Source organism: Pinus tabuliformis, chromosome 3_2, assembly GCF_031772625.1.
Source record: "Pinus tabuliformis cultivar Carrire ecotype Pingquan chromosome 3_2, CPIR1, whole genome shotgun sequence".
NCBI classification, from domain to species: domain Eukaryota; kingdom Viridiplantae; phylum Streptophyta; class Pinopsida; order Pinales; family Pinaceae; genus Pinus; species Pinus tabuliformis.
This window is the reverse complement of record NC_142302.1, coordinates 1,099,780,134-1,099,799,802: the sequence shown is the minus strand read 5'-3', so window position 1 is coordinate 1,099,799,802 and position 19,669 is coordinate 1,099,780,134. Positions and strand designations below refer to the sequence as shown.

The following is a 19,669-nucleotide window of genomic DNA, read 5'->3' as shown; positions in this document are numbered from 1 at the left end:
CGGAGCTAAGATAGATTTAGAGCACATCGGACCTACGATGGACCTAGGCTGGTGTATATCTAAATGTAATGCAATGTATGTGTATATCTAAATGTAATGTAATATAATTATTTTTTTAATAATTTAATTTTATAAATTTTAACAAATAAAAAATCCTCTTACTTAAAATTATTATTTTTATTTTATGTAAAAAAATTATTATAACTTTCTTAACTAATATTAATAAATAATTATGTTATATTTTTTAGTTATTTAACATTATATTTAATAGCTCAATCTCATTTTAATCTCTTTTAAATAATAGTATTTAATAAGCCAAGGTCTCCCTCTAAATAATAATATTATTAAATAATGTGAATTTAATGACAGTCTCCTCCATAATAGTATTATTATTAATTATTTATCCTGTGTTTAGTTAATCTCAATTTTAAAGATTTTCTTAATGTTTAGATATATTCATTTTTCTCCTTTCTACTTTTCTATTTACCTACTAAATATATTATAAAATAATGAATAATTAGGTATTGTTGTAGAGAAAATAATTTTCATCCTAATTTTTTTGTCTTTTTTTTTTTTTTTTAATTTCTATATGCTCTTAAGCCCCTAGGGTAAGCTCAATTGATTGATTCCCCATCGTTAAAGCACCTTTGTTATTGAGGGGTCACATGTTCAATTCTCTCGACACTCTCGAGGTCAGGCTTCGTGATTGAGCCGGCACGAAGTGATCCCTTCAAGTGGATCTGCCTAATACTATCGATCTATGAACCACATAGAAAAAATCTTCATACGCTCTTACAAAAAGCTTCACACTCACTAAACCTTAATTAAAAAGGAAAAGTTATATATATATATATATATATATGCAAGGCTTTTATATTATAAAGGAAGTTTGGTTTGTAGGCAGAACCCTCACAAAACTCATCATATTCCACGACGACACTATTTTCAATAGTCCAAAAAGTAGAGATCCTATGTCTATGACATTTTTAACCAACTATCTGAAATAAGTGTCTACCATAATCCCTATAGAAAACTCCTAATACCAACTTATATTTGCAAAACGTTATAAAATTTCAAGACAAAACAATTTATCTGACATTTAACTTCCGCACCCCCACCGCTTTTACCTATCGCTCAACATTATTGTCTCCAATCTTTTGTGTAGATTTTTCCTTGTAGATTCAACAGCTTATGTGATATACTAAAACACAAGACAAGATCTATTCAACTCTTCAACGGAAACCAGAATTGACCGATGAAAACAATAAGCAGAAAATGAAGAATATCAAACGCACATAACACAATATTTCTCTAAGGAAAGCAACTGCTCAAACCCTGACTATCTATATTGCATTAACCAAAAGATTTGAGAAGAAAAATACAATGTTTGTTCGTCTTGCACAATTCCCACACTAATACAATCTATCTCTCTACTTCACAAACTAGTTCAAGCCAATACTTAACCAAATATGTTGCTTGCCAAACTCCTACTTCTTTGCACAATTCCTGAAAGAATTAGCCCATATTTAATTGAGAAATCTACTCTCCATAACTGCGCAATCCATCCATAGGCATTCTACTAATTGCATGCACCATCTATACAACTCGGAAAATTATACAGTCAATGTACACTGTCCCTGAACTCTAATCTCAACTGGGTCTTCCTATGAATTGACATACAAGAGTTATTTATGAGTGAATATTTAGTTAACTAGTGTGGCACTGAGCATGCACTGGTGCACTTACCCACTACTAGACTCCTACTAGTTCCTCCAATAGTTAGAACTAGTTTAACTAACTATAACTTAGTAGACTGATTTATCTAATTACAACTCAAAAGAACTCAACTCGGACCCCTAAAATTTAGGGATCACTCTACATGAATCTAGATAGACTTCCAACTCAAATTTCCTAAGTCAATTAAGTCAATTTAACTTAATTAACTGCCACAAGCTGCTATGAGAATATGATTACAATTTAATTGCTAATTTAATTCAAGGAAAAATTAAATTGGAATTTCTAGATGTTATTTTTAACATTTCTTGTTGTTATTTTCAACACTCCCTCTCAACAAAAAAGGAATTCAACTCTATCCCGATCATGTACCTTTGGAATGTTCTACATGCAACAGTTCTCTATAGTGTTGTTGATGCTGCGACTTCTGAAACTGGTATCCAACCTGAATCAGTATGATGCATCTGTCACTAGAGTCTTTAACTACTACTAGCTCCTGCATTGTCTACTAAAAACTCTGTGCTTCTGCTACCTTTGCGCTGCTGTCAACTCTGCTTTGCGCTCCCTAGTATCTAACTACTGTTAATCTCTGCCTCTATCACTCTGACATCTGACTACATCAACTACCACTGATCCATCTTGCTACTGTGTACTGTGGGCTCCCATAGCAAGGTAATGATCCATGAGACAAAACATCTCAATGGACCCTACCCAAATTTTTGCACTCTTGGGACTATTGCTTCACATTGTCCCACCTCTCACCTGGAGGTATGGCTGCATGTGCTCCCTCTGCCCACTTGGCTCAAAATTTCCCCCTACTGGAGGTCTCTACTTGAGTGGATGTCTCCACTCAGTCTCCTCTCTGCTTCTCTAATTGTGGTTGCTCCATAACTTTCTGAGGCTTCTTTTAATGCTTCTTCTAGGGTTGCATGTTGAGAGGTAATTCACTTTCCCTCTCAACCACCAAGTCTCTAACCTTTGCCTTGCTCCTCAAGGCTTTGCATGCATTTTGTACCTCAAGTGCATACATGTTCTTGACTCACACATCGATCTGTTTCACTTGTCCAATGGTGATGTGTTTAAGGAAAACCTTTCTTTTATTAAAAATCACATCATAGCCATGATCTTCCAATACCGCAACAGAAACAAAATTCTTCTTTAATCCTGGAACATAAATCACATCTGTGATTCTAAGAGAGGATCCAGACTTCCTCTGAAAGGTAATTATACCAATGTTGGTCACTCTATACCTCCCATCATCTCCAAACTCTATGTTCTACTTGAGGTCTTTCTCCTCAAAATCATTGAAGGGATCTCTATTCCTCGCCATATGGAACAAGGCACTCCTGTCGAGATACCACATGCTTCCCATTACAGTGTTGGCCAGGCATGCAATGGGAGTGAAATCAAATTTGAATTGTGAAGCTAAAGCTTCACCTACTGCTACAACTGCAGGCTCCTTCTTGCTTGCTTTCCTCTGTGGGAAATTCGTGGCAAAGTGCCCATACTCGTCACAGTGAAAACACTTGACTTTTGACAAGTGCTTCTTCTTGCTGCCATCCTCGCCTTGGGACTTCTTTCCCTTGGCTTTCTTTTCTTTGTTGACTAATGCAAAGTCCTCCTCCACTTCTTTGGAAGAGGTCTCATCTCTGGGGTTCCACCAAATCTCTTCCTGTACCAAATCTAACCACAGCCACTCCCAATCGGGTAGCTTCTCCCTCCCATTCATTGAGTCTTGGTAACTGTGCCAACTCTTGGGAAGTCCTAGAAGAGCTAGACTCACAATATCATCTTCGGCAACAGTAATCCCATAATAAAGATAATTATCTACTAACATTCTTATAATATTATATTCAACATATTTATTACATTATTTTATATAATTTTTATTTATAATTTTTTTAAAATTTATTACCATAATAATAAATATAAATATAAAATATTTAAATTTATTAATTAAAGAAGGTGCAGTCTAATTTATAGAAGAAATAGATTTTTTATGAGAATCTAGCAAAATAATTTCAAGAAAGAATGTGATTTTTTAATGTTTAAAATGCATTTTTGAATGCATAAATTTATTGAACACCCTGAAAAACCCAAAAGTCACTCAAATTTTACAGATTAAACAACTTAAACTCAAGTTAACATCAAAAAAAAAAAATCATAAAAAAAACTAATTCATTTATAAATTAAACTATGCCAATAATTAAATATGTAACAAAATTAATTTAATTTTTTTAAAAATATCAAAAAAAATTATAAAATCATATACTAATCATTTTCATAAACTTATTTCATTAATACATATCAACCTATATGTTATTATAAACTCTCTTTTTTCAATATCCCATTATCTCTAATCTCTATCCTAAATTCATTGATTTTTCAATACCAATGACTTTTATTTAGCTCATGAAAAGTCAATGTAATATGAATTTCTCTCATTTACAAAGTATTATGGTTCAATTTTATTTTTTTTAATGGTGTTCACGAAACACTAAGTGATGGCTACATCGACAAGGAAATATAAATAAATCAACCCAAAGGATTTACCCATTTAACTCATGAAAAGTCAATGTAATATGAATCTCTCTCATTTAGCAAGTATTTTGATTCGACTTTATTTTTTTTAAGGGTGGTTCACTGAAATTGAGTAACCACTACATCTATGGGGAAATCTAGGTAGATCAACCCGAAAGGATCTATCCATCGTCCAAACTAAATTAGGAAGGCCTAAAAGCAAGGGCGTTGAGGAGATTTGACCCCGTCGACCAAACTAGCAGGCCTAACAGCAAAAGCCTCGATAAAATTTGACCTCGTGACCAGTACTTAACAACAAGAACTCAACCAAGTAAACTATCCCTTGGTTCAACTTTATATTTGAATTAATATTCTAATTCTACTTTATATTTACTAACATTCCTTAATTTATCTCTTCTATGATTTTGGAAACGTTTCTCATCTATAATTTTGAAGAGGTTTTTTACACTTATTTTCTAGTTTGATTTGTTTTCCAAAAAGAGAAAATCCATTTTAAACCCATTAAAGCAATAATAAAAACAAACCACCCATTTCCATCCCAAAAAACTCTAAAATCTATAATAACTAAACAACACCTAATACTTTTCATAAATAATAAATACTCGGTAAAAAAATTCTCCAATACACCTGTACACTGTATAACAAAATAAATACAACATGTTGCAAGAAAAGCATTTGACTGATATCCAAGGGCGGTATCACATGTGAAATCCATCAGTGGGATTGTGGAATTCATTGCAGAATTATTACATGTGAAACCCATAAGTGGCATTGTGGAATTCATTGCAGAATTAACTTAATAACTGCAAAATTAAGACACAAAATAACTTACCTGAGCATCACACCAGAGGCCAAAGAGAGGCGCACAAAGCCACCCAAGTTGCTAAACGCCGACCAGGAAAACCCCGCCCACGCGTCTCTGCAAGCACCGCTGAACACGTAGCCCATCTGAGCCACCACGATGATCCACCACGACAGATCCAGCACCAGCGCAGCTGCAGGCAGACCCCATCCCACCTTGAATATCAAGATCCAGCTTAGCAACACGTGCACCGCCAACGCACACCCAGCAATGGTTGCCATCACCATCACTTTGCTCTGCGCCTGCAGGAACTTGGCGAGCGGGAAAACCATGGAGTAAGCGAAGAGCTGGGGGAGCATCCACAGAGCAAATGTGCCCGCCAGCTCTGCTATTTCCTTCTCTTGCCCAATCAACAGCAAGAGAGGCGTGGCGAAAACATAGAGAAAACTCAGAAAGCAGGCGATGCAGAGGAAAATAATCCAGGAGCGCTGCATATACAATCCCAGCATATCAAGTCTTCCCGCTCCCACGGATTGCCCGCAGAGCGTTTCGAGTGCACTCCCCATCCCCAGCTGCCACAAAAATTACCATAATTATTGCCAGGGTCGGAATTCAACAAAACAATTTTTATCAAATCATGATTTTTGTGAAACCATTTTTGTCCAATCATAAGCGAAACCATTTTCACAACTCAAACTTATAATTACCACAAATTCTTGCGAAATTTCAAACAAATTCATACCACTTATCCATCCCTTTGCCATGACTGAACCACCAACACATTTCAGAATTAGAATTCACTCACCATGATCCCATATGAAAGCCCAGCAATGACTGAATTCTCAATGGACACCGCCGCCAGTTCCAGATCGCCTATATGCCCAGTGAAGGTCTGCGTGATTGCCCCCAGCGAATACTGGCAGATTGAGGTAAAAATAGCAGGACCCGCAAGATACCAGAGCTTCCTGGACTCCTCCCACCATCCATGAGCAAAGCTCCTGCAGCCTGTAATGGGCGGGCGATCGTTGGGAAAATTAGAAAGATGGGGTGGATCGTCGCCATATTTGGCAATCTCTTCTGAACCATCGGCCGTATCGAGTAAGGAAATTCGTATGAGCGAGTCAGTGGGGTCATCCATCAATCTCGAACCCATGATGCCCAAATCAGAAACAGAGTGAGAAGAACAACCTCAAAAACTTTTGGAGACCGGTGCGGGCGAACCATGGTGATATTATTGTGACAGAGGGGAGAAGCCTATCATCATCATGATGTTTGGTGGAAGATTAAATAGGTATAAATTCTGTACCAGTAGGACTGTAATGAACTCTCAATTCGGAAGGAGGACTAATTGGTCATATATATTCATCACATCACATCAATTTATCAAAATTCTTAATAATGTGTTGATTAACTAAAAATGCGTAGTTATTTTTTATGTTAGAAGATTTGTTAAAAATAAATTGGATAATAATGTATTTTTATTTATATCTTTTAAAGTGTAAATAATTTAGTTGTTAAATTGGTAATGAGGGTAATTATCAATAAATGTATATTAATTTATTATAGTTATTGGAGGAAAATCAAGTCACTTAGAATTTCATAATAAGCATGTCATGTTATTATATTTATAGTAGAGATTAAAAAAATGATGATGATGATGATTAACATCCACTATAGCCAATGTTGTCTATTGACATGAAGAAAATAAAAATCTAATTGTGATTTTTCATGGTCTTATTTCTATGATAAAAAAAAGAAAGAAGTGCTCCAAGATCACAATAGTTGGGTTGAATTAAGATGTCAAGAAGATTGGAGGTGTGGCAAATGTTAGGGAAATGAAGATGTCAAGAAGATTGGAGGTGTGGCAAATGTTAGGGAAATGAGTAGTCCAACGCACAGTTTCAATTGAAAGCTCACGAGAATTAGTTCTTATTAGCCGTGTTTTTTTTTCTTAATGCTCTCAAAACAAAGAGGTAATTCTTGTTAGCAAGGGTGGGGTTGATCACCTCCTTATAATATCTTAGCTTCATTTTTCCCTCCACCTCCTTATCATCCCACAATTTATCCTTAAATTTGAAGGTAATAATATTTTTAACATTATCCTTGATTCTATGTTGTTATACATCAAATTCCTAAACATAGTCATGCTTTTAGTGGGGAAAAGGCCTCCTTCAATCAGAAGGATAAGATAGGAAATATTTTAAGCTTAAGCTTAGGCTAATTCATTTATTAGATGGAAAAAAAGCTACCCACAAGTGGAATGAGGATCATTTGTAAATTGGTTGAGCTTGAATGTTCTTTGCAATGTTTTAATTTACCCAAAATAACTTTCATCTTTACTCCTCCAAATAATGTTTTAACTTAAGATATGTAGAAATTTTGAAAATTCTCTATAAATCTCGCTCTAAGACCATGTAGAAAATCTAATCTGTATGTTAACCTGATAATGCAATATAAATCAAAGCAGAATACTATAACTTACTTCTACTATCAATTTGCTTGCGGAAGCTTAAAGATCGAGCTGAATCGAGCTGAACAATATAACCAAAAGAAGAAGAATCAATGCACAATACACATGAAAATACTTTGGGGAAAGCCTCAGCTAAAAACCCCACTATCTGTATTATCATACAAGGTGGAAAAACATAGAGATTATACAAAGCCTTAGCTCTCACAGCTAGCCAGCTCTCAGTACAATCCTCACAGATGCTCACAGGCAATCTTGGCTTCTCAAAAGCTTTCCTCTCTGCCCTCCAAGCTCCTATTTCCTTGCGTTGTTCCTCTGGGATGATCTCCTTCAGCCAAGTGGAAAAACTCGATTTACCAAGTGGATGATCTCCTGATCTCACACACTGCCATAATTGCACAATCCTCAAGGAATTATTCCTTCTGCATGCATGAGTTTTCTTTATAGGAAAACACATGCAATTGATAGTACACTTTCCGTGACATTTAGCTCAACTCGGTCTTTCTCAGAATAGACATGCATAAGTTTATGATGCAGGAATCTTCAGTTAACTGGAGTACACTAGTTGAGTGCATGCATGCATCAACTGACTGTTAACTCTCTATTAGTTCCTCAAATAGTTTGGAACTAATTTAACTGAACTTAACTTAGTAAGCTGAGTTAACTAATTACAACTCAAATATAACTCAATCTTATCTCCTTAATTTAAGGCTTATCTCCTTAATTTAAGGGATAACTCTTGCATGACTTCAGAAAGACTTCTAACTTGAATTTCTCCAACTAATTAAGTCAAAATAACTTAATTAATTATTTCCAAGTAGCTATTAAGACTAAATTCGATTTTAATTCACAATTTAATTCAAGGACAAATTAAATTGGAATATTCTTGTTGCCACATTTCAACACTCCCTCTCAACAAGAAATGGATTATACTGTAGGACCAGTGATAGACCAGAAGAAGGACCAGAATTAGGCATATGCACTAGGCATATGACCAATTTCCTAGAATTGTTGAGGTATGTACCATACCTTAAGGATGAGAAAACCAAAGTTCATAGATTTGTCAATGGTTTACCATTAATATTTAGAGATCATATTGAGTATGATGAGCCTTGGTCACTTGAAGAAGTCATTGAGAAGTTGAAACACTATTATTAGCAATCAAAGCGTAAGGTATAATATCAACAAGGTTGGAAATGGAAAGCCAAGACTAATATTAACACATTTAGAGACATAATCTATCACAAGCATCATTCTGCAACACCATCTACCTACCCTGCCTACTTTGGCCTAGCATTTTTTATTCTTTGTTTGGGTGCACTTGGACTGGAAATCCCTCATCAACTTTCATTTTCTTTTCATGGTAAGCCTACCTAAGTCTGCACTTATTACATCCAAGGGCTCAGATTTAACTGTTGAGCTCCTTTTTATTTACTCTACCTATCTACTTATCTGCCAAGATTAAACAGTTTGGTCAGACTTTATTCTCTATCTCTAAAACAGGAAATTTAAATATGAACTAGCCAAGATTAAGTTGTTTGGTCATTCATCAATTGTGGCATAAATTAACAAGCTGCACACAATGCTTATTACAGAAAATGAAAAAGTAATGGCATTTTGGACTTGCACACTTTCTTGGTCTATGTTTGTTTGGGGTTCATTTCTTTCACTTTTTTGACCATTTTATTCTTTTTACCCTTCGATTTTTCTTTTAGGGTATACCCTCTTTACATTTTTTAATTTTTTTAATTTTTTGATAATATGGAAAACCTCTGCAACAAGAAATGAATGAACATATTACAGAGCTCATCAAGTTAATCATGAAATATGACACCTATTGGTATAGGAGTATAACAATGGCTCCACTTGGGGATGGCTTTCCCTGGTGGAAAGTCAAGAATAGCAGGTCAGATGGCCTTCTGAATAACTTTTATTGTGCTCTGAAATATCCTTCAGCCGGTTGCTTTATTGTATGTATTACAGTACACTTGTGAAGCTTAGGGCCTTCTCTTCAGGCTTCAACTGCGGCAAGTTACTATCCAATCCAAACTTTGACATTATCAAGGATATAGTATGTACATGTTAGAGTCAAAATACATTTAAAAAACTAGATCAAAGTAATGTTTCAGCATTCGACCATTCACTGGTCCTTCTTCTGTTTTTGTACCATCTAAGCACTTGTGATAGAGATAAATATTAACACATTTAGAGACATAATCTATCACAAGTATCATTCTGCAACACCATCTACCTACCCTACCTACTTTGGCCTAGCATTTTTTCTTCTTTGTTTGGGTGCACTTGGACTGGAAATCCCTCATCAACTTTCATTTTCTTTTCATGGTAAGCCTACCTAAGTCTGCACTTATTACATCCAAGGGCTCAGATTTAACTGTTGAGCTCCTTTTTATTTACTCTACCTATCTACTTATCTGCCAAGATTAAACAGTTTGGTCAGACTTTATTCTCTATCTCTAAAACAGGAAATTTAAATATGAACTAGCCAAGATTAAGTTGTTTGGTCATTCATCAATTGTGGCATAAATTAACAAGCTGCACACAATGCTTATTACAGAAAATGAAAAAGTAATGGCATTTTGGACTTGCACACTTTCTTGGTCTATGTTTGTTTGGGGTTCATTTCTTTCACTTTTTTGACCATTTTATTCTTTTTACCCTTTGATTTTTCTTTTAGGGTATACCCTCTTTACATTTTTTAAATTTTTTAATTTTTTGATAATATGGAAAACCTCTGCAACAAGAAATGAATGAACATATTACAGAGCTCATCAAGTTAATCATGAAATATGACACCTATTGGTATAGGAGTATAACAATGGCTCCACTTGGGGATGGCTTTCCCTGGTGGAAAGTCAAGAATAGCAGGTCAGATGGCCTTCTAAATAACTTTTATTGTGCTCTGAAATATCCTTCAGCCGGTTGCTTTATTGTATGTATTACAGTACACTTGTGAAGCTTAGGGCCTTCTCTTCAGGCTTCAACTACGGCAAGTTACTATCCAATCCAAACTTTGACATTATCAAGGATATAGTATGTACATGTTAGAGTCAAAATACATTTAAAAAACTAGATCAAAGTAATGTTTCAGCATTCGACCATTCACTGGTCCTTCTTCTGTTTTTGTACCATCTAAGTGTTATAAAGCCAACGGGAACTCACAACTGACTTGTTCTCTGGTCTCGGAACCATGTCCCAAACACTGTTACGAACTATGGAGTCATACTCCTCCACCATAGCATCAACCCAAATCGGCTTTTGCACTGCTTCCTGAAAGGAAGATGGCTCGGTCTCAACACATTCCCCAACAAGGGCTATGTATCCAATGTACCTCTAAGGTGACCTCCTCTGTCTGCGCTGAGAAAATGATTCTCCCACATTCTCTCTCGCATCATGCAACAATCTGTCAGCTTCTCTTGTGCACTTCATCCTTAAGGGTATGATATTATAGAAAAGTAGGCATATGCACTAGGCATATGACCAATTTCCTAGAATTGTTGAGGTATGTACCATACCTTAAGGATGAGAAAACCAAAGTTCATAGATTTGTCAATGGTTTACCATTAATATTTAGAGATCATATTGAGTATGATGAGCCTTGGTCACTTGAAGAAGTCATTGAGAAGTTGAAACACTATTATTAGCAATCAAAGTGTAAGGTATAATATCAACAAGGTTGGAAATGGAAAGCCAAGACTAATGGAAAATGGTAGCCGAAAAGGATAAGACCTCAGGGTGCAGGTGAGAAAGAGAATGTTGCACCTTACAAGAAGTTTAATGGACCTTAGTCTAGACGAAAAAAGAACATAGGTGATGGTAAGAGATAGTTGTAGTGTTGGAAATGTTGTAAGGAGCATCACAAGAAGGATTTTCCGCATAATCAGGGTGGTAGGCCTCAGATCTACAGTGCACAAGAAGTGCATATTGTTGGGTATGTTGGGAAGAGCATTCCTTGTATGTATGCAACATTGGATAACCGACAAGTGGATCACCAGACATCTATTATAGATATGGACAATAAGCTTTGTGATCAAATTGTTTCTATTTTGATAGACCCTGGATCTAATTATAGCTATGTTAACCCTGACTTAGTGGATAAGTGTTGTTTGAATAAAGAAGTGCATGCAGAATCTTGACTAGCATAGTTGGCTATAGGTACAAAGAAAAGAGTTCATCATTGGGTAAGAGCTTGCACATTTGAACTGAATGGTATGCCTATAACAATGCATCTAAATGTGCTTCTGTTGGGATCGTACAATATATTTCTGGGTATGGACAAGTTGTATCTTCAAAGGAATATGGTGGACTACTATGATAAGGCTATTGAGGGTCTGGATGAAAATGGGGAACAGAAAATATTACAGGGTAAGAAGAAGAACCACTTAGATGGTACAAAAACCTTAAACCAACGGGAACTCACAACTGACTTGTTCTCTGGTCTCGGAACCATGTCCCAAACACTGTTACGAACTATGGAGTCATACTCCTCCACCATAGCATCAACCCAAATCGGCTTTTGCACTGCTTCCTGAAAGGAAGATGGCTCGGTCTCAACACATTCCCCAACAAGGGCTATGTATCCAATGTACCTCTAAGGTGACCTCCTCTGTCTGCGCTGAGAAAATGATTCTCCCACATTCTCTCTCGCATCATGCAACAATCTGTCAGCTTCTCTTGTGCACTTCCGTCCATCTCTGGAAGACTCTACTTGAGTGGATGTCTCCACTCTTGGAACCTCTACATGCAGCTGCTTTGCATCAGTGTAGGCTCCTCCTCCTTAGGAACCAATAGTTCCTCCACAGCCTATAGTTGGAGCTCCCTCTCAAGGGAAACTCGCATGGCCTTCTGCTCATCAAACTTGAGATCTTTGTGAACCACTGTCCTCCGACTGGTAGGCAAGTACAACCGATAGTTGTGAGGTGTATCAGTGTACCCCACAAGTATCCCCAACTCTGCTGTCGGCTCAAGCTTTTTCTGTGCATCCTTTGTCACATGGCAATATACCGATGAGCCAAATATCCTGAAGTGACCCACATCTAGTCTCTTACCGAAGAAAGCTTCCTCTAGTGTCTTCATCCCAAGTATGCGATGAGGGCTTCTATTATGCAAATAAACCGTTGTGCTGCATGCCTCAACCCACAAATGAAGTGATAGGCCTTGGTCATGCAGCATCGCCTGTGCTGCCCCTACAATAGTTATGTTTTTCCTCTCGGCCACCCCATTCTATTGTGGGTTATGAGGTGTCGTCAACTCCCGTTTAATTCCTTCTGCTGCACAGAAGTCCTTAAACTCTTGAGAGACATATTCTCCACCATTGTCGCTTCTCAAGGCCTTGATCTTCTTCCTTGACTCTTTCTCGACCAAAGCTTTGAACTCACAAAACTTTGTGAAGGTTTGGTCCTTCTTCTGCATGAAATAAATCCAGCATTTACGAGAATAGTCATCAATGAAAATCACAAAATAACTTTGCTTCACTGTGGATGCCATTGAGAATGGTCCACACGCATCAGTATGAACTCATTCTAAGATAGCCTTCGCTCGACTGTCTCGATCATGAAAGGAAGACTTGGTGTACTTTCCCAAGGTACAACCTTTGCATGTGTCAACTTGCTCAAGTTTACCTTTGGGAAGTCCTGTAGATATCTATTGCATTATCTTCAAAGCCCCATGATGCAAATGGCCGAACCGCTTGTGCCACAACTCGCCAATGTCTTGGCTTTGCACCAATTCTACTTTCATACTCAATGTTGCATAATCATGTACCTCTAGTTTATAAAGATTCTTCACCTGAATCCCTATCCTCTTGGTCTGACCCGTGGCTATGTGTCTTAGGAACACCTTTCCTTCATTGAAGACAACATCGTAGCCTTTGTCCTTCAACATCGCAACCGATACCAAGTTCTTCTTCAGTCTAGGCAAATACATCACATCTGTCAAGGTGATAGGAGGTCCATGCTCCCTCTAAAAAGCAACCATGCCCACTCCTGAAACACTATACCTTCCATCGTCACCCATCTCTATGCGCATCTTGAGGTTTTTCTCCTCCAAGGCACTGAATAAAATTTTATCATTGGTCATGTGGAATGAGGCTCCACTATCAATATACCAAACACAACCCATCATCGATGACACCATGCATGCGATGAGGGTAAAGGCCATTTCGAACTAAGAGGCTAATGTCTCACCTTCCGATCCTTCCAAGGATCCCTTCTTGGACTTCTTCGATGGGCAATTAATCACATAATGTCCCATCTCAATTGAAGTATGATATGAATTCAATTTGCACCTGCAACCCCGAACTTCAAACTTTGAATTCTCTTCTCAGTATACTATTCACAGCTCCGATAAACTTGGCTCCGATATCATGTAGAAATTCTACAAATTCTCTATAAATCTCGCTCTAAGACCATGTAGAAAATCTGATCTGTAGGTTAACTCGATAATGCAATATAAATCAAAGCAGAATACTATAACCTACTTCTACTATCAATTTGCTTTGTGGAAGCTTAAAGATCGAGCTAAATTGAGCTGAACAAGATAACCAGAAGAGGAAGAACCAATGCACAATACACATGAAAATACTTTGGGGAAAGCCTCAGCTAAAAACCCCACTATCTATATTATCATACAAGGTGGAAATACATAGAGATTATGCAAAGCCTTATCTCTCACAGCTAGCCAGCTCTCAGTACAATTCTCATAGATGCTCACAGGCAATCTTGGCTTCTCACAAGCCTTCCTCTCTGCCCTGCAAGCTCCCATTTCCTTGCACTGTTCCTCAAGGATGATCTCCTTCAACTAAGTGGAAAAACTCGATTTACCAAGTGGATGATCTCCTGATCTCACACATTGTCAGAACTACGCAGTCCTCAAGGAATTATTCCTTATGCATGCATGAGTTTTCTTTATAGGTAAACACGTGCAACTGATAGTACATTGTCCTTGACATTTAGCTCAACTGGGTCTTTCTCAGAATAGACATGCATAAGTTTCTGATGATGGAATCTTCAGTTAACTGGAGTACACTAGTTGAGTGCATGCATGCATCAACTGACTGTTAACTCTCTATTAGTTCCTCAAATTGTTTGGAACTAATTTAACTGGACTTAACTTAGTAAACTGAGTTAACTAATTACAACTCAAATATAACTCAATCTTATCTCCTTAATCTAAGGCTTATTTCCTTAATTTAAGGGATAACTCTTGCATGACTTCAGAAAGACTTTTAACTTGAATTTCTCCAACTAATTAAGTCAAAATAACTTAATTAATTATTTCCAAGTAGCTGTTAAGACTAAAATCGATTTTAATTCACAATTTAATTCAAGGACAAATTAAATTGGAATATTCTTGCTGCCACATTTCAACAAGATATAGTAAGGACTAAATACATTATGTTTATAGAAAACATTAAAAAACATTAATATTAAATAATATTAAATTATGTATTAAATTTAAACTATTTAAAAATACATGATTTTGTTCTACAATTTGGTTATTAATATTGATACTCTTACAAATATTATTTAATATATAATGAGATTGTCATAATTTAAAATTACTTTTAATAATTAAAACTCATGTTTATTAATATAATTTAAATGCGTAATAGTTCCGCACAGAGTAATTTTCAAATTCTCCAGGAAGTGCTCTAAAGGTCCCCGTGATATTCGTTGCCTCGGCCTCGACCTCTTGCTATTGTGATGGCCCCTCCAGAGACTCCTCCAGATGGTGATCCCCCTTTTGATTCTCCTCTGATTCTCCTCAACAAGTTCAGCAAGAAAATGCAACTACCTTTTCTACTCTGCTATCTTCTCTCGGACCTCCCAGAAACAGACCTTCAGTTTCTAAGTTCGTAAAGAAAATAGAAGAAATTCTAAATCATTCTCCCTCCCTCCCTTCCTCTTTGCGTTGCGCTCTCTCTCTCTGAACGAGGATTGGTGGGACATTTTACAGTTCTTTGGCCTTCTCCTTGCTCAGTGTAGAAGTGGATTGAATGGAACTGGGCCTCCTCAATCAATGGGAAAATCTTAATCAGGTTATGTGGAAGAGGCTATTATGCATTCCATTTTGAGACAAAAGAAGATAGAGACCTGATATTTAGAAATGGCCTTTATTTCATGGACACCAGGGGGCTATATTTAAACAGATGGACTCTGTATTTCGATCCAGAGTTGGACATCCAAAATGTTGTGCCAGTCTGGCCAATCTGGGTGCGACTCCCCCACCTCCCTCTCCACTACTGGGGAGATGAATCAGTCAAATCAATAGGAAATGCAATGGGAAAATACATCGACATAAGTGAGCCTAAGGAGAATATGCATGCGTGCACAAGAATATGTGTTGAAGTAGACCTTGGAAAGGGTATCCTGAAAGCAATCAAGATTAAAGTTGGAAGTTGGACGCACATTCAGTAGCTGAACTATGAACAAATCCCATTTAAATGCAAGGTATATCATGAATACAACCATTTTTCTAATAGATGTTTGAGAAAGAAATAAAATGAAGAAGTAGAAGCTCAGGACCCAAAATGGGAACAAATTAAAAGGAAAAAGACTACAAACAAGAACCCTCTCCAACCAACTCCCTCTAAATCTTCCCCTATTCTCTCAGCTCCTATCCCTTCCCTCTCTTCCCCCTTGCCCTCTATCAACCCTTATCTCTCTTACTCCTTCCTAAATGTCTCCAATCCTTTCGACCCCCTCAAAGAGCCTATAATGCCTTCCTCTTCCCCTCCCTCCTCCCCTAATCTCTCTCTCCCTTCCTTTCCCACCCCCTCCTCCCCCAATCTTCCCCTTATCCCCCCCTTCCCTCATTTTATCGAATCCTTACCAGGAATCAATCCAGAGACTCTTTATCCTCTCTCGACCATCAAAAAAGACTAGGAAGAAAGTCCAACAGAGAACTAAGAGATGGAACAACATCAAAGGAAATGGCTATGGGTACTCAACAGCCTATGGATTCCTTCCTCAAAAATAACTCAGGAAATAAAGAGAAAACACCCCATCCTTCCAGAGGGAAAGGTCCATCTGCTTCCAACCAACATAAATAATGAATTTGGTCTCCTAGAACTGTCGAGGATTGGGAAATCCATCGAAATTCAATACAATCAAGGACTTATTAGCAATGGAAAATCTAGACATCCTCATGATTCAAGAGACAAAACTAAAAGAAGAAGAATTAGGGAAAATGATCCAAACAATAAAGAACTATGGAGGCTCAACTCTCCATGAAACAGGGGCCACATGAGGAATATGCACTATGTGGAGGAAAGAAAAATGGGATTTAGTAAACCAACTAAAAGAGAAGTACTTGATTAAAATAGCCCTAAGAAACAAAATTTATGAAGAACAAACCTGTATGATCAACATCTATGGTCCAAATCACTATAGAGACAAAGAAGTTTGTTGGAACTCACTCAAATACCACTTATTCCAGGAACTAAACAGAATTATCATTGTTAGAGGAGACCTTAACTTAGTCCTGAATGTGGAAGAGAAGTTTGGAGGCACCTTTCATGCTGATCCATCAAGGGATACCATTGAAAACATTATGAGATCCAATAACCTACTGGATATCCCTCTAAAGAACGAAAAATACAATTGGAGCAATAAAAGAATTGGAAAAAGAAATACAAAGGAAAGGCTAGACCACTTCCTAATCCAGGATAACATTTTAATAAATTTCAGCTCATTTATCTCGAGAATCCATTCTTCAACATCTGATCATAAACCTTTGGTTATTTCCCTAGTAAATATGGGAAATATGGGACCCATTCCCTTTAGATACCATCCAATATGGAATAACAACGAGGAAGTAAAAAAAATAATAGCATAGGTTTAGCCCCAAAATATCACAGGCTCTCCAAATTTCGTGTGGGAAACCAAACTCAAAAATATGAGGAAGGAAATGAGGATATGGGCCAAGCATAACCATAAAGAAACTCAGAAAAGGAAGGCAGAATTACAAAAAAAATGGAAACAATCCAAGAAGCAACAAAACAAATGGAAGAAACGATTGACACTCAACTTCAGGAAAAGAAAATGTATTGGGAAATATATAATGAAAACAGAGCCAAGGAAGAAGAATGGCGATTAAAATCATGCTCTCTGGCTGAAAGCTGGAGATAAAAACACAACCTTTTTTCACAACTCAACCAAGATGTGAAGAATTAATAATCAGATTGACATCATAAAGGACGAAGAAGATAGAGAAAGCGTCGAAAATGGAAGCTCTCAGTCACTTCAAAAAGCTTCTCACAACAAATCTGACAAATACAGATTATGAGACATTCATTCAGCATATCTCCAATAAAATAAGTGAAGAGAACAATTTCGGTCTCTCAAAAGAAGTCAGGGAGAATGAGATTCAATCAGTTGTTTGGGATCTTCACCTAGATAAAGCCCTAGGCCCAGATGGTTTCTCCATCACTTTCTATCACTCCAACTGGCTCATAATAAAAAAAGATATTATCAGAATGATAAGAAATGTATTTAGAAAAAAAAACTTGGAGGCTTCACCAACTCTTCATTCCTAGCTCTTATTCTAAAAGAAGCAAATCCCTCCACATTCAGTCGGTTTAGGCCAATCTCTTTATGTAATTCCTCCTATAAAATAATTGCAAAAAACCTCGCCAATCGAATAAAGCCTCTCCTCCTTGATATCATCTCAGAAAACCAAGGTGGCTTTGTGCCGAATAGACAGAATTTAGATAGCAATATGATAGTCCAAGAAGCACTGCACTCAAGTGTATTAAGGAAAGAGCAAGGCATCATTATAAAATTAGATATGGAAAATGCATTTGATAGAGTCAATCTCGAATTCCTATCAGTAGCCCTTAATAAATTTGGATTCTCAAGTGAGATAATAGATGTTATCAAAGCCTACATTCAAGTACCATAGATCGTCCCTATTATCAATGGTAGGTCGTGCGAGTATTTCCAAAGTTCTCAAGGGTTGAGGCAAGGATGACCCTTATCTCCTTTTCTTTATATAATAATGGAAGATTCATTAAGAAGAGCTCTTGAAAAGTGTAGATTAGATTGCACATTAACCAACCTCTCAATAACACCAAGAGTCAAAAGCATCAACCACTCTTTGTTTGTAGATGATACACTATTGATGGGGGGGGCTTCTTGCATAGTAGATCGAAGGATTAAAAAAGTGTTGGACAATTTTATGATGGTCTCAAGTGGACTCCTCAATAACACAAAATGTAGAATCTATGGATGGAACTCTCCTCCTTGTACTCTCCAAAGAATATCCCAGATTCCGAACATCCCCTTTCAAGCAAGATGGAACCATTTCCTCTATCTAGGCCTCCCAATATCAAAATGAAGCTTGAATACTGAACTATGGAACAAACATATAGATAAAATGAAAAAAAAGATTCAAAACTAGGGGATGAACTGGCTCAATTTGGTAGGCAGGGTTATCTTGATAAAGTCAATGCTCACTACTCTCCTAATTTACCAATTTGCAACAATTTTAGCCCCGTCTAGCATTCACAAGAAAATAGAGTTAATAATAAGGGGATTCTTATGGCAAGGAGGGAAATCTGAAACAAGAAAGTTCAAAATAGTGAAATGGGATCAAGTCACTTTACCATATGAAAAAGGAGGTTTGTCCATAAGACTCCCAAAAGTTTTGAATTTGGCACTAAGGGAAAAAATAGCTTGGAGGCTCATCACATGGAAGGATTGATGGTGGAAGTAAGTCATGGAATAAAAGTATATGAATCCTGCATGCACTCTCCTTCTAGAAGAAGGATCCATGATCATGCCATGTTCACAAGTGTGGAAATTAGTCAAAAAAATTCCTTCCTATCATCAAGGAGCATGCTTCTAAACGCTCGGGGAATGGAAAAGATATTAAAATTTGGGAAGATAGAATCATGGGGAATCCTCCCCTTGCCTGTCATAAAAAAACTAAAAAATTTAAGAATATGGATGTGCTCAAAAGGAATTTGTATTGTGGATGCAATCTCCCTTTGGAAAAATAGTAATTGGGTTGATTGGAAGATCCCTATCCTCCCTCATGCTCTCAAAAAACAAAGGGACACATTAATCACTCTTCTCAAGGGAGCTGCTCCAATTAACCAAGATTCC

General features: G+C 37.0%; 1 protein-coding gene across 1 annotated transcript in view; it reads right to left on the bottom strand.

Moving 5' to 3' along the window:
- Positions 1-6,346, bottom strand: part of LOC149184513 (protein DETOXIFICATION 29-like) — a 214,316-nt gene extending 207,970 nt beyond the window's left edge. The window contains exons 1-2 of the mRNA XM_089417554.1: positions 5,883-6,346; positions 5,108-5,649 (exon numbers count right to left, since the gene is read on the bottom strand). Of these exons, the coding sequence (XP_089273680.1) occupies positions 5,108-5,649; positions 5,883-6,230 (890 nt within the window). The 5' untranslated portion in view covers positions 6,231-6,346. The remainder of the gene's footprint in view (positions 1-5,107; positions 5,650-5,882) is intronic.
- Positions 6,347-19,669: the final 13,323 nt, after the last annotated feature.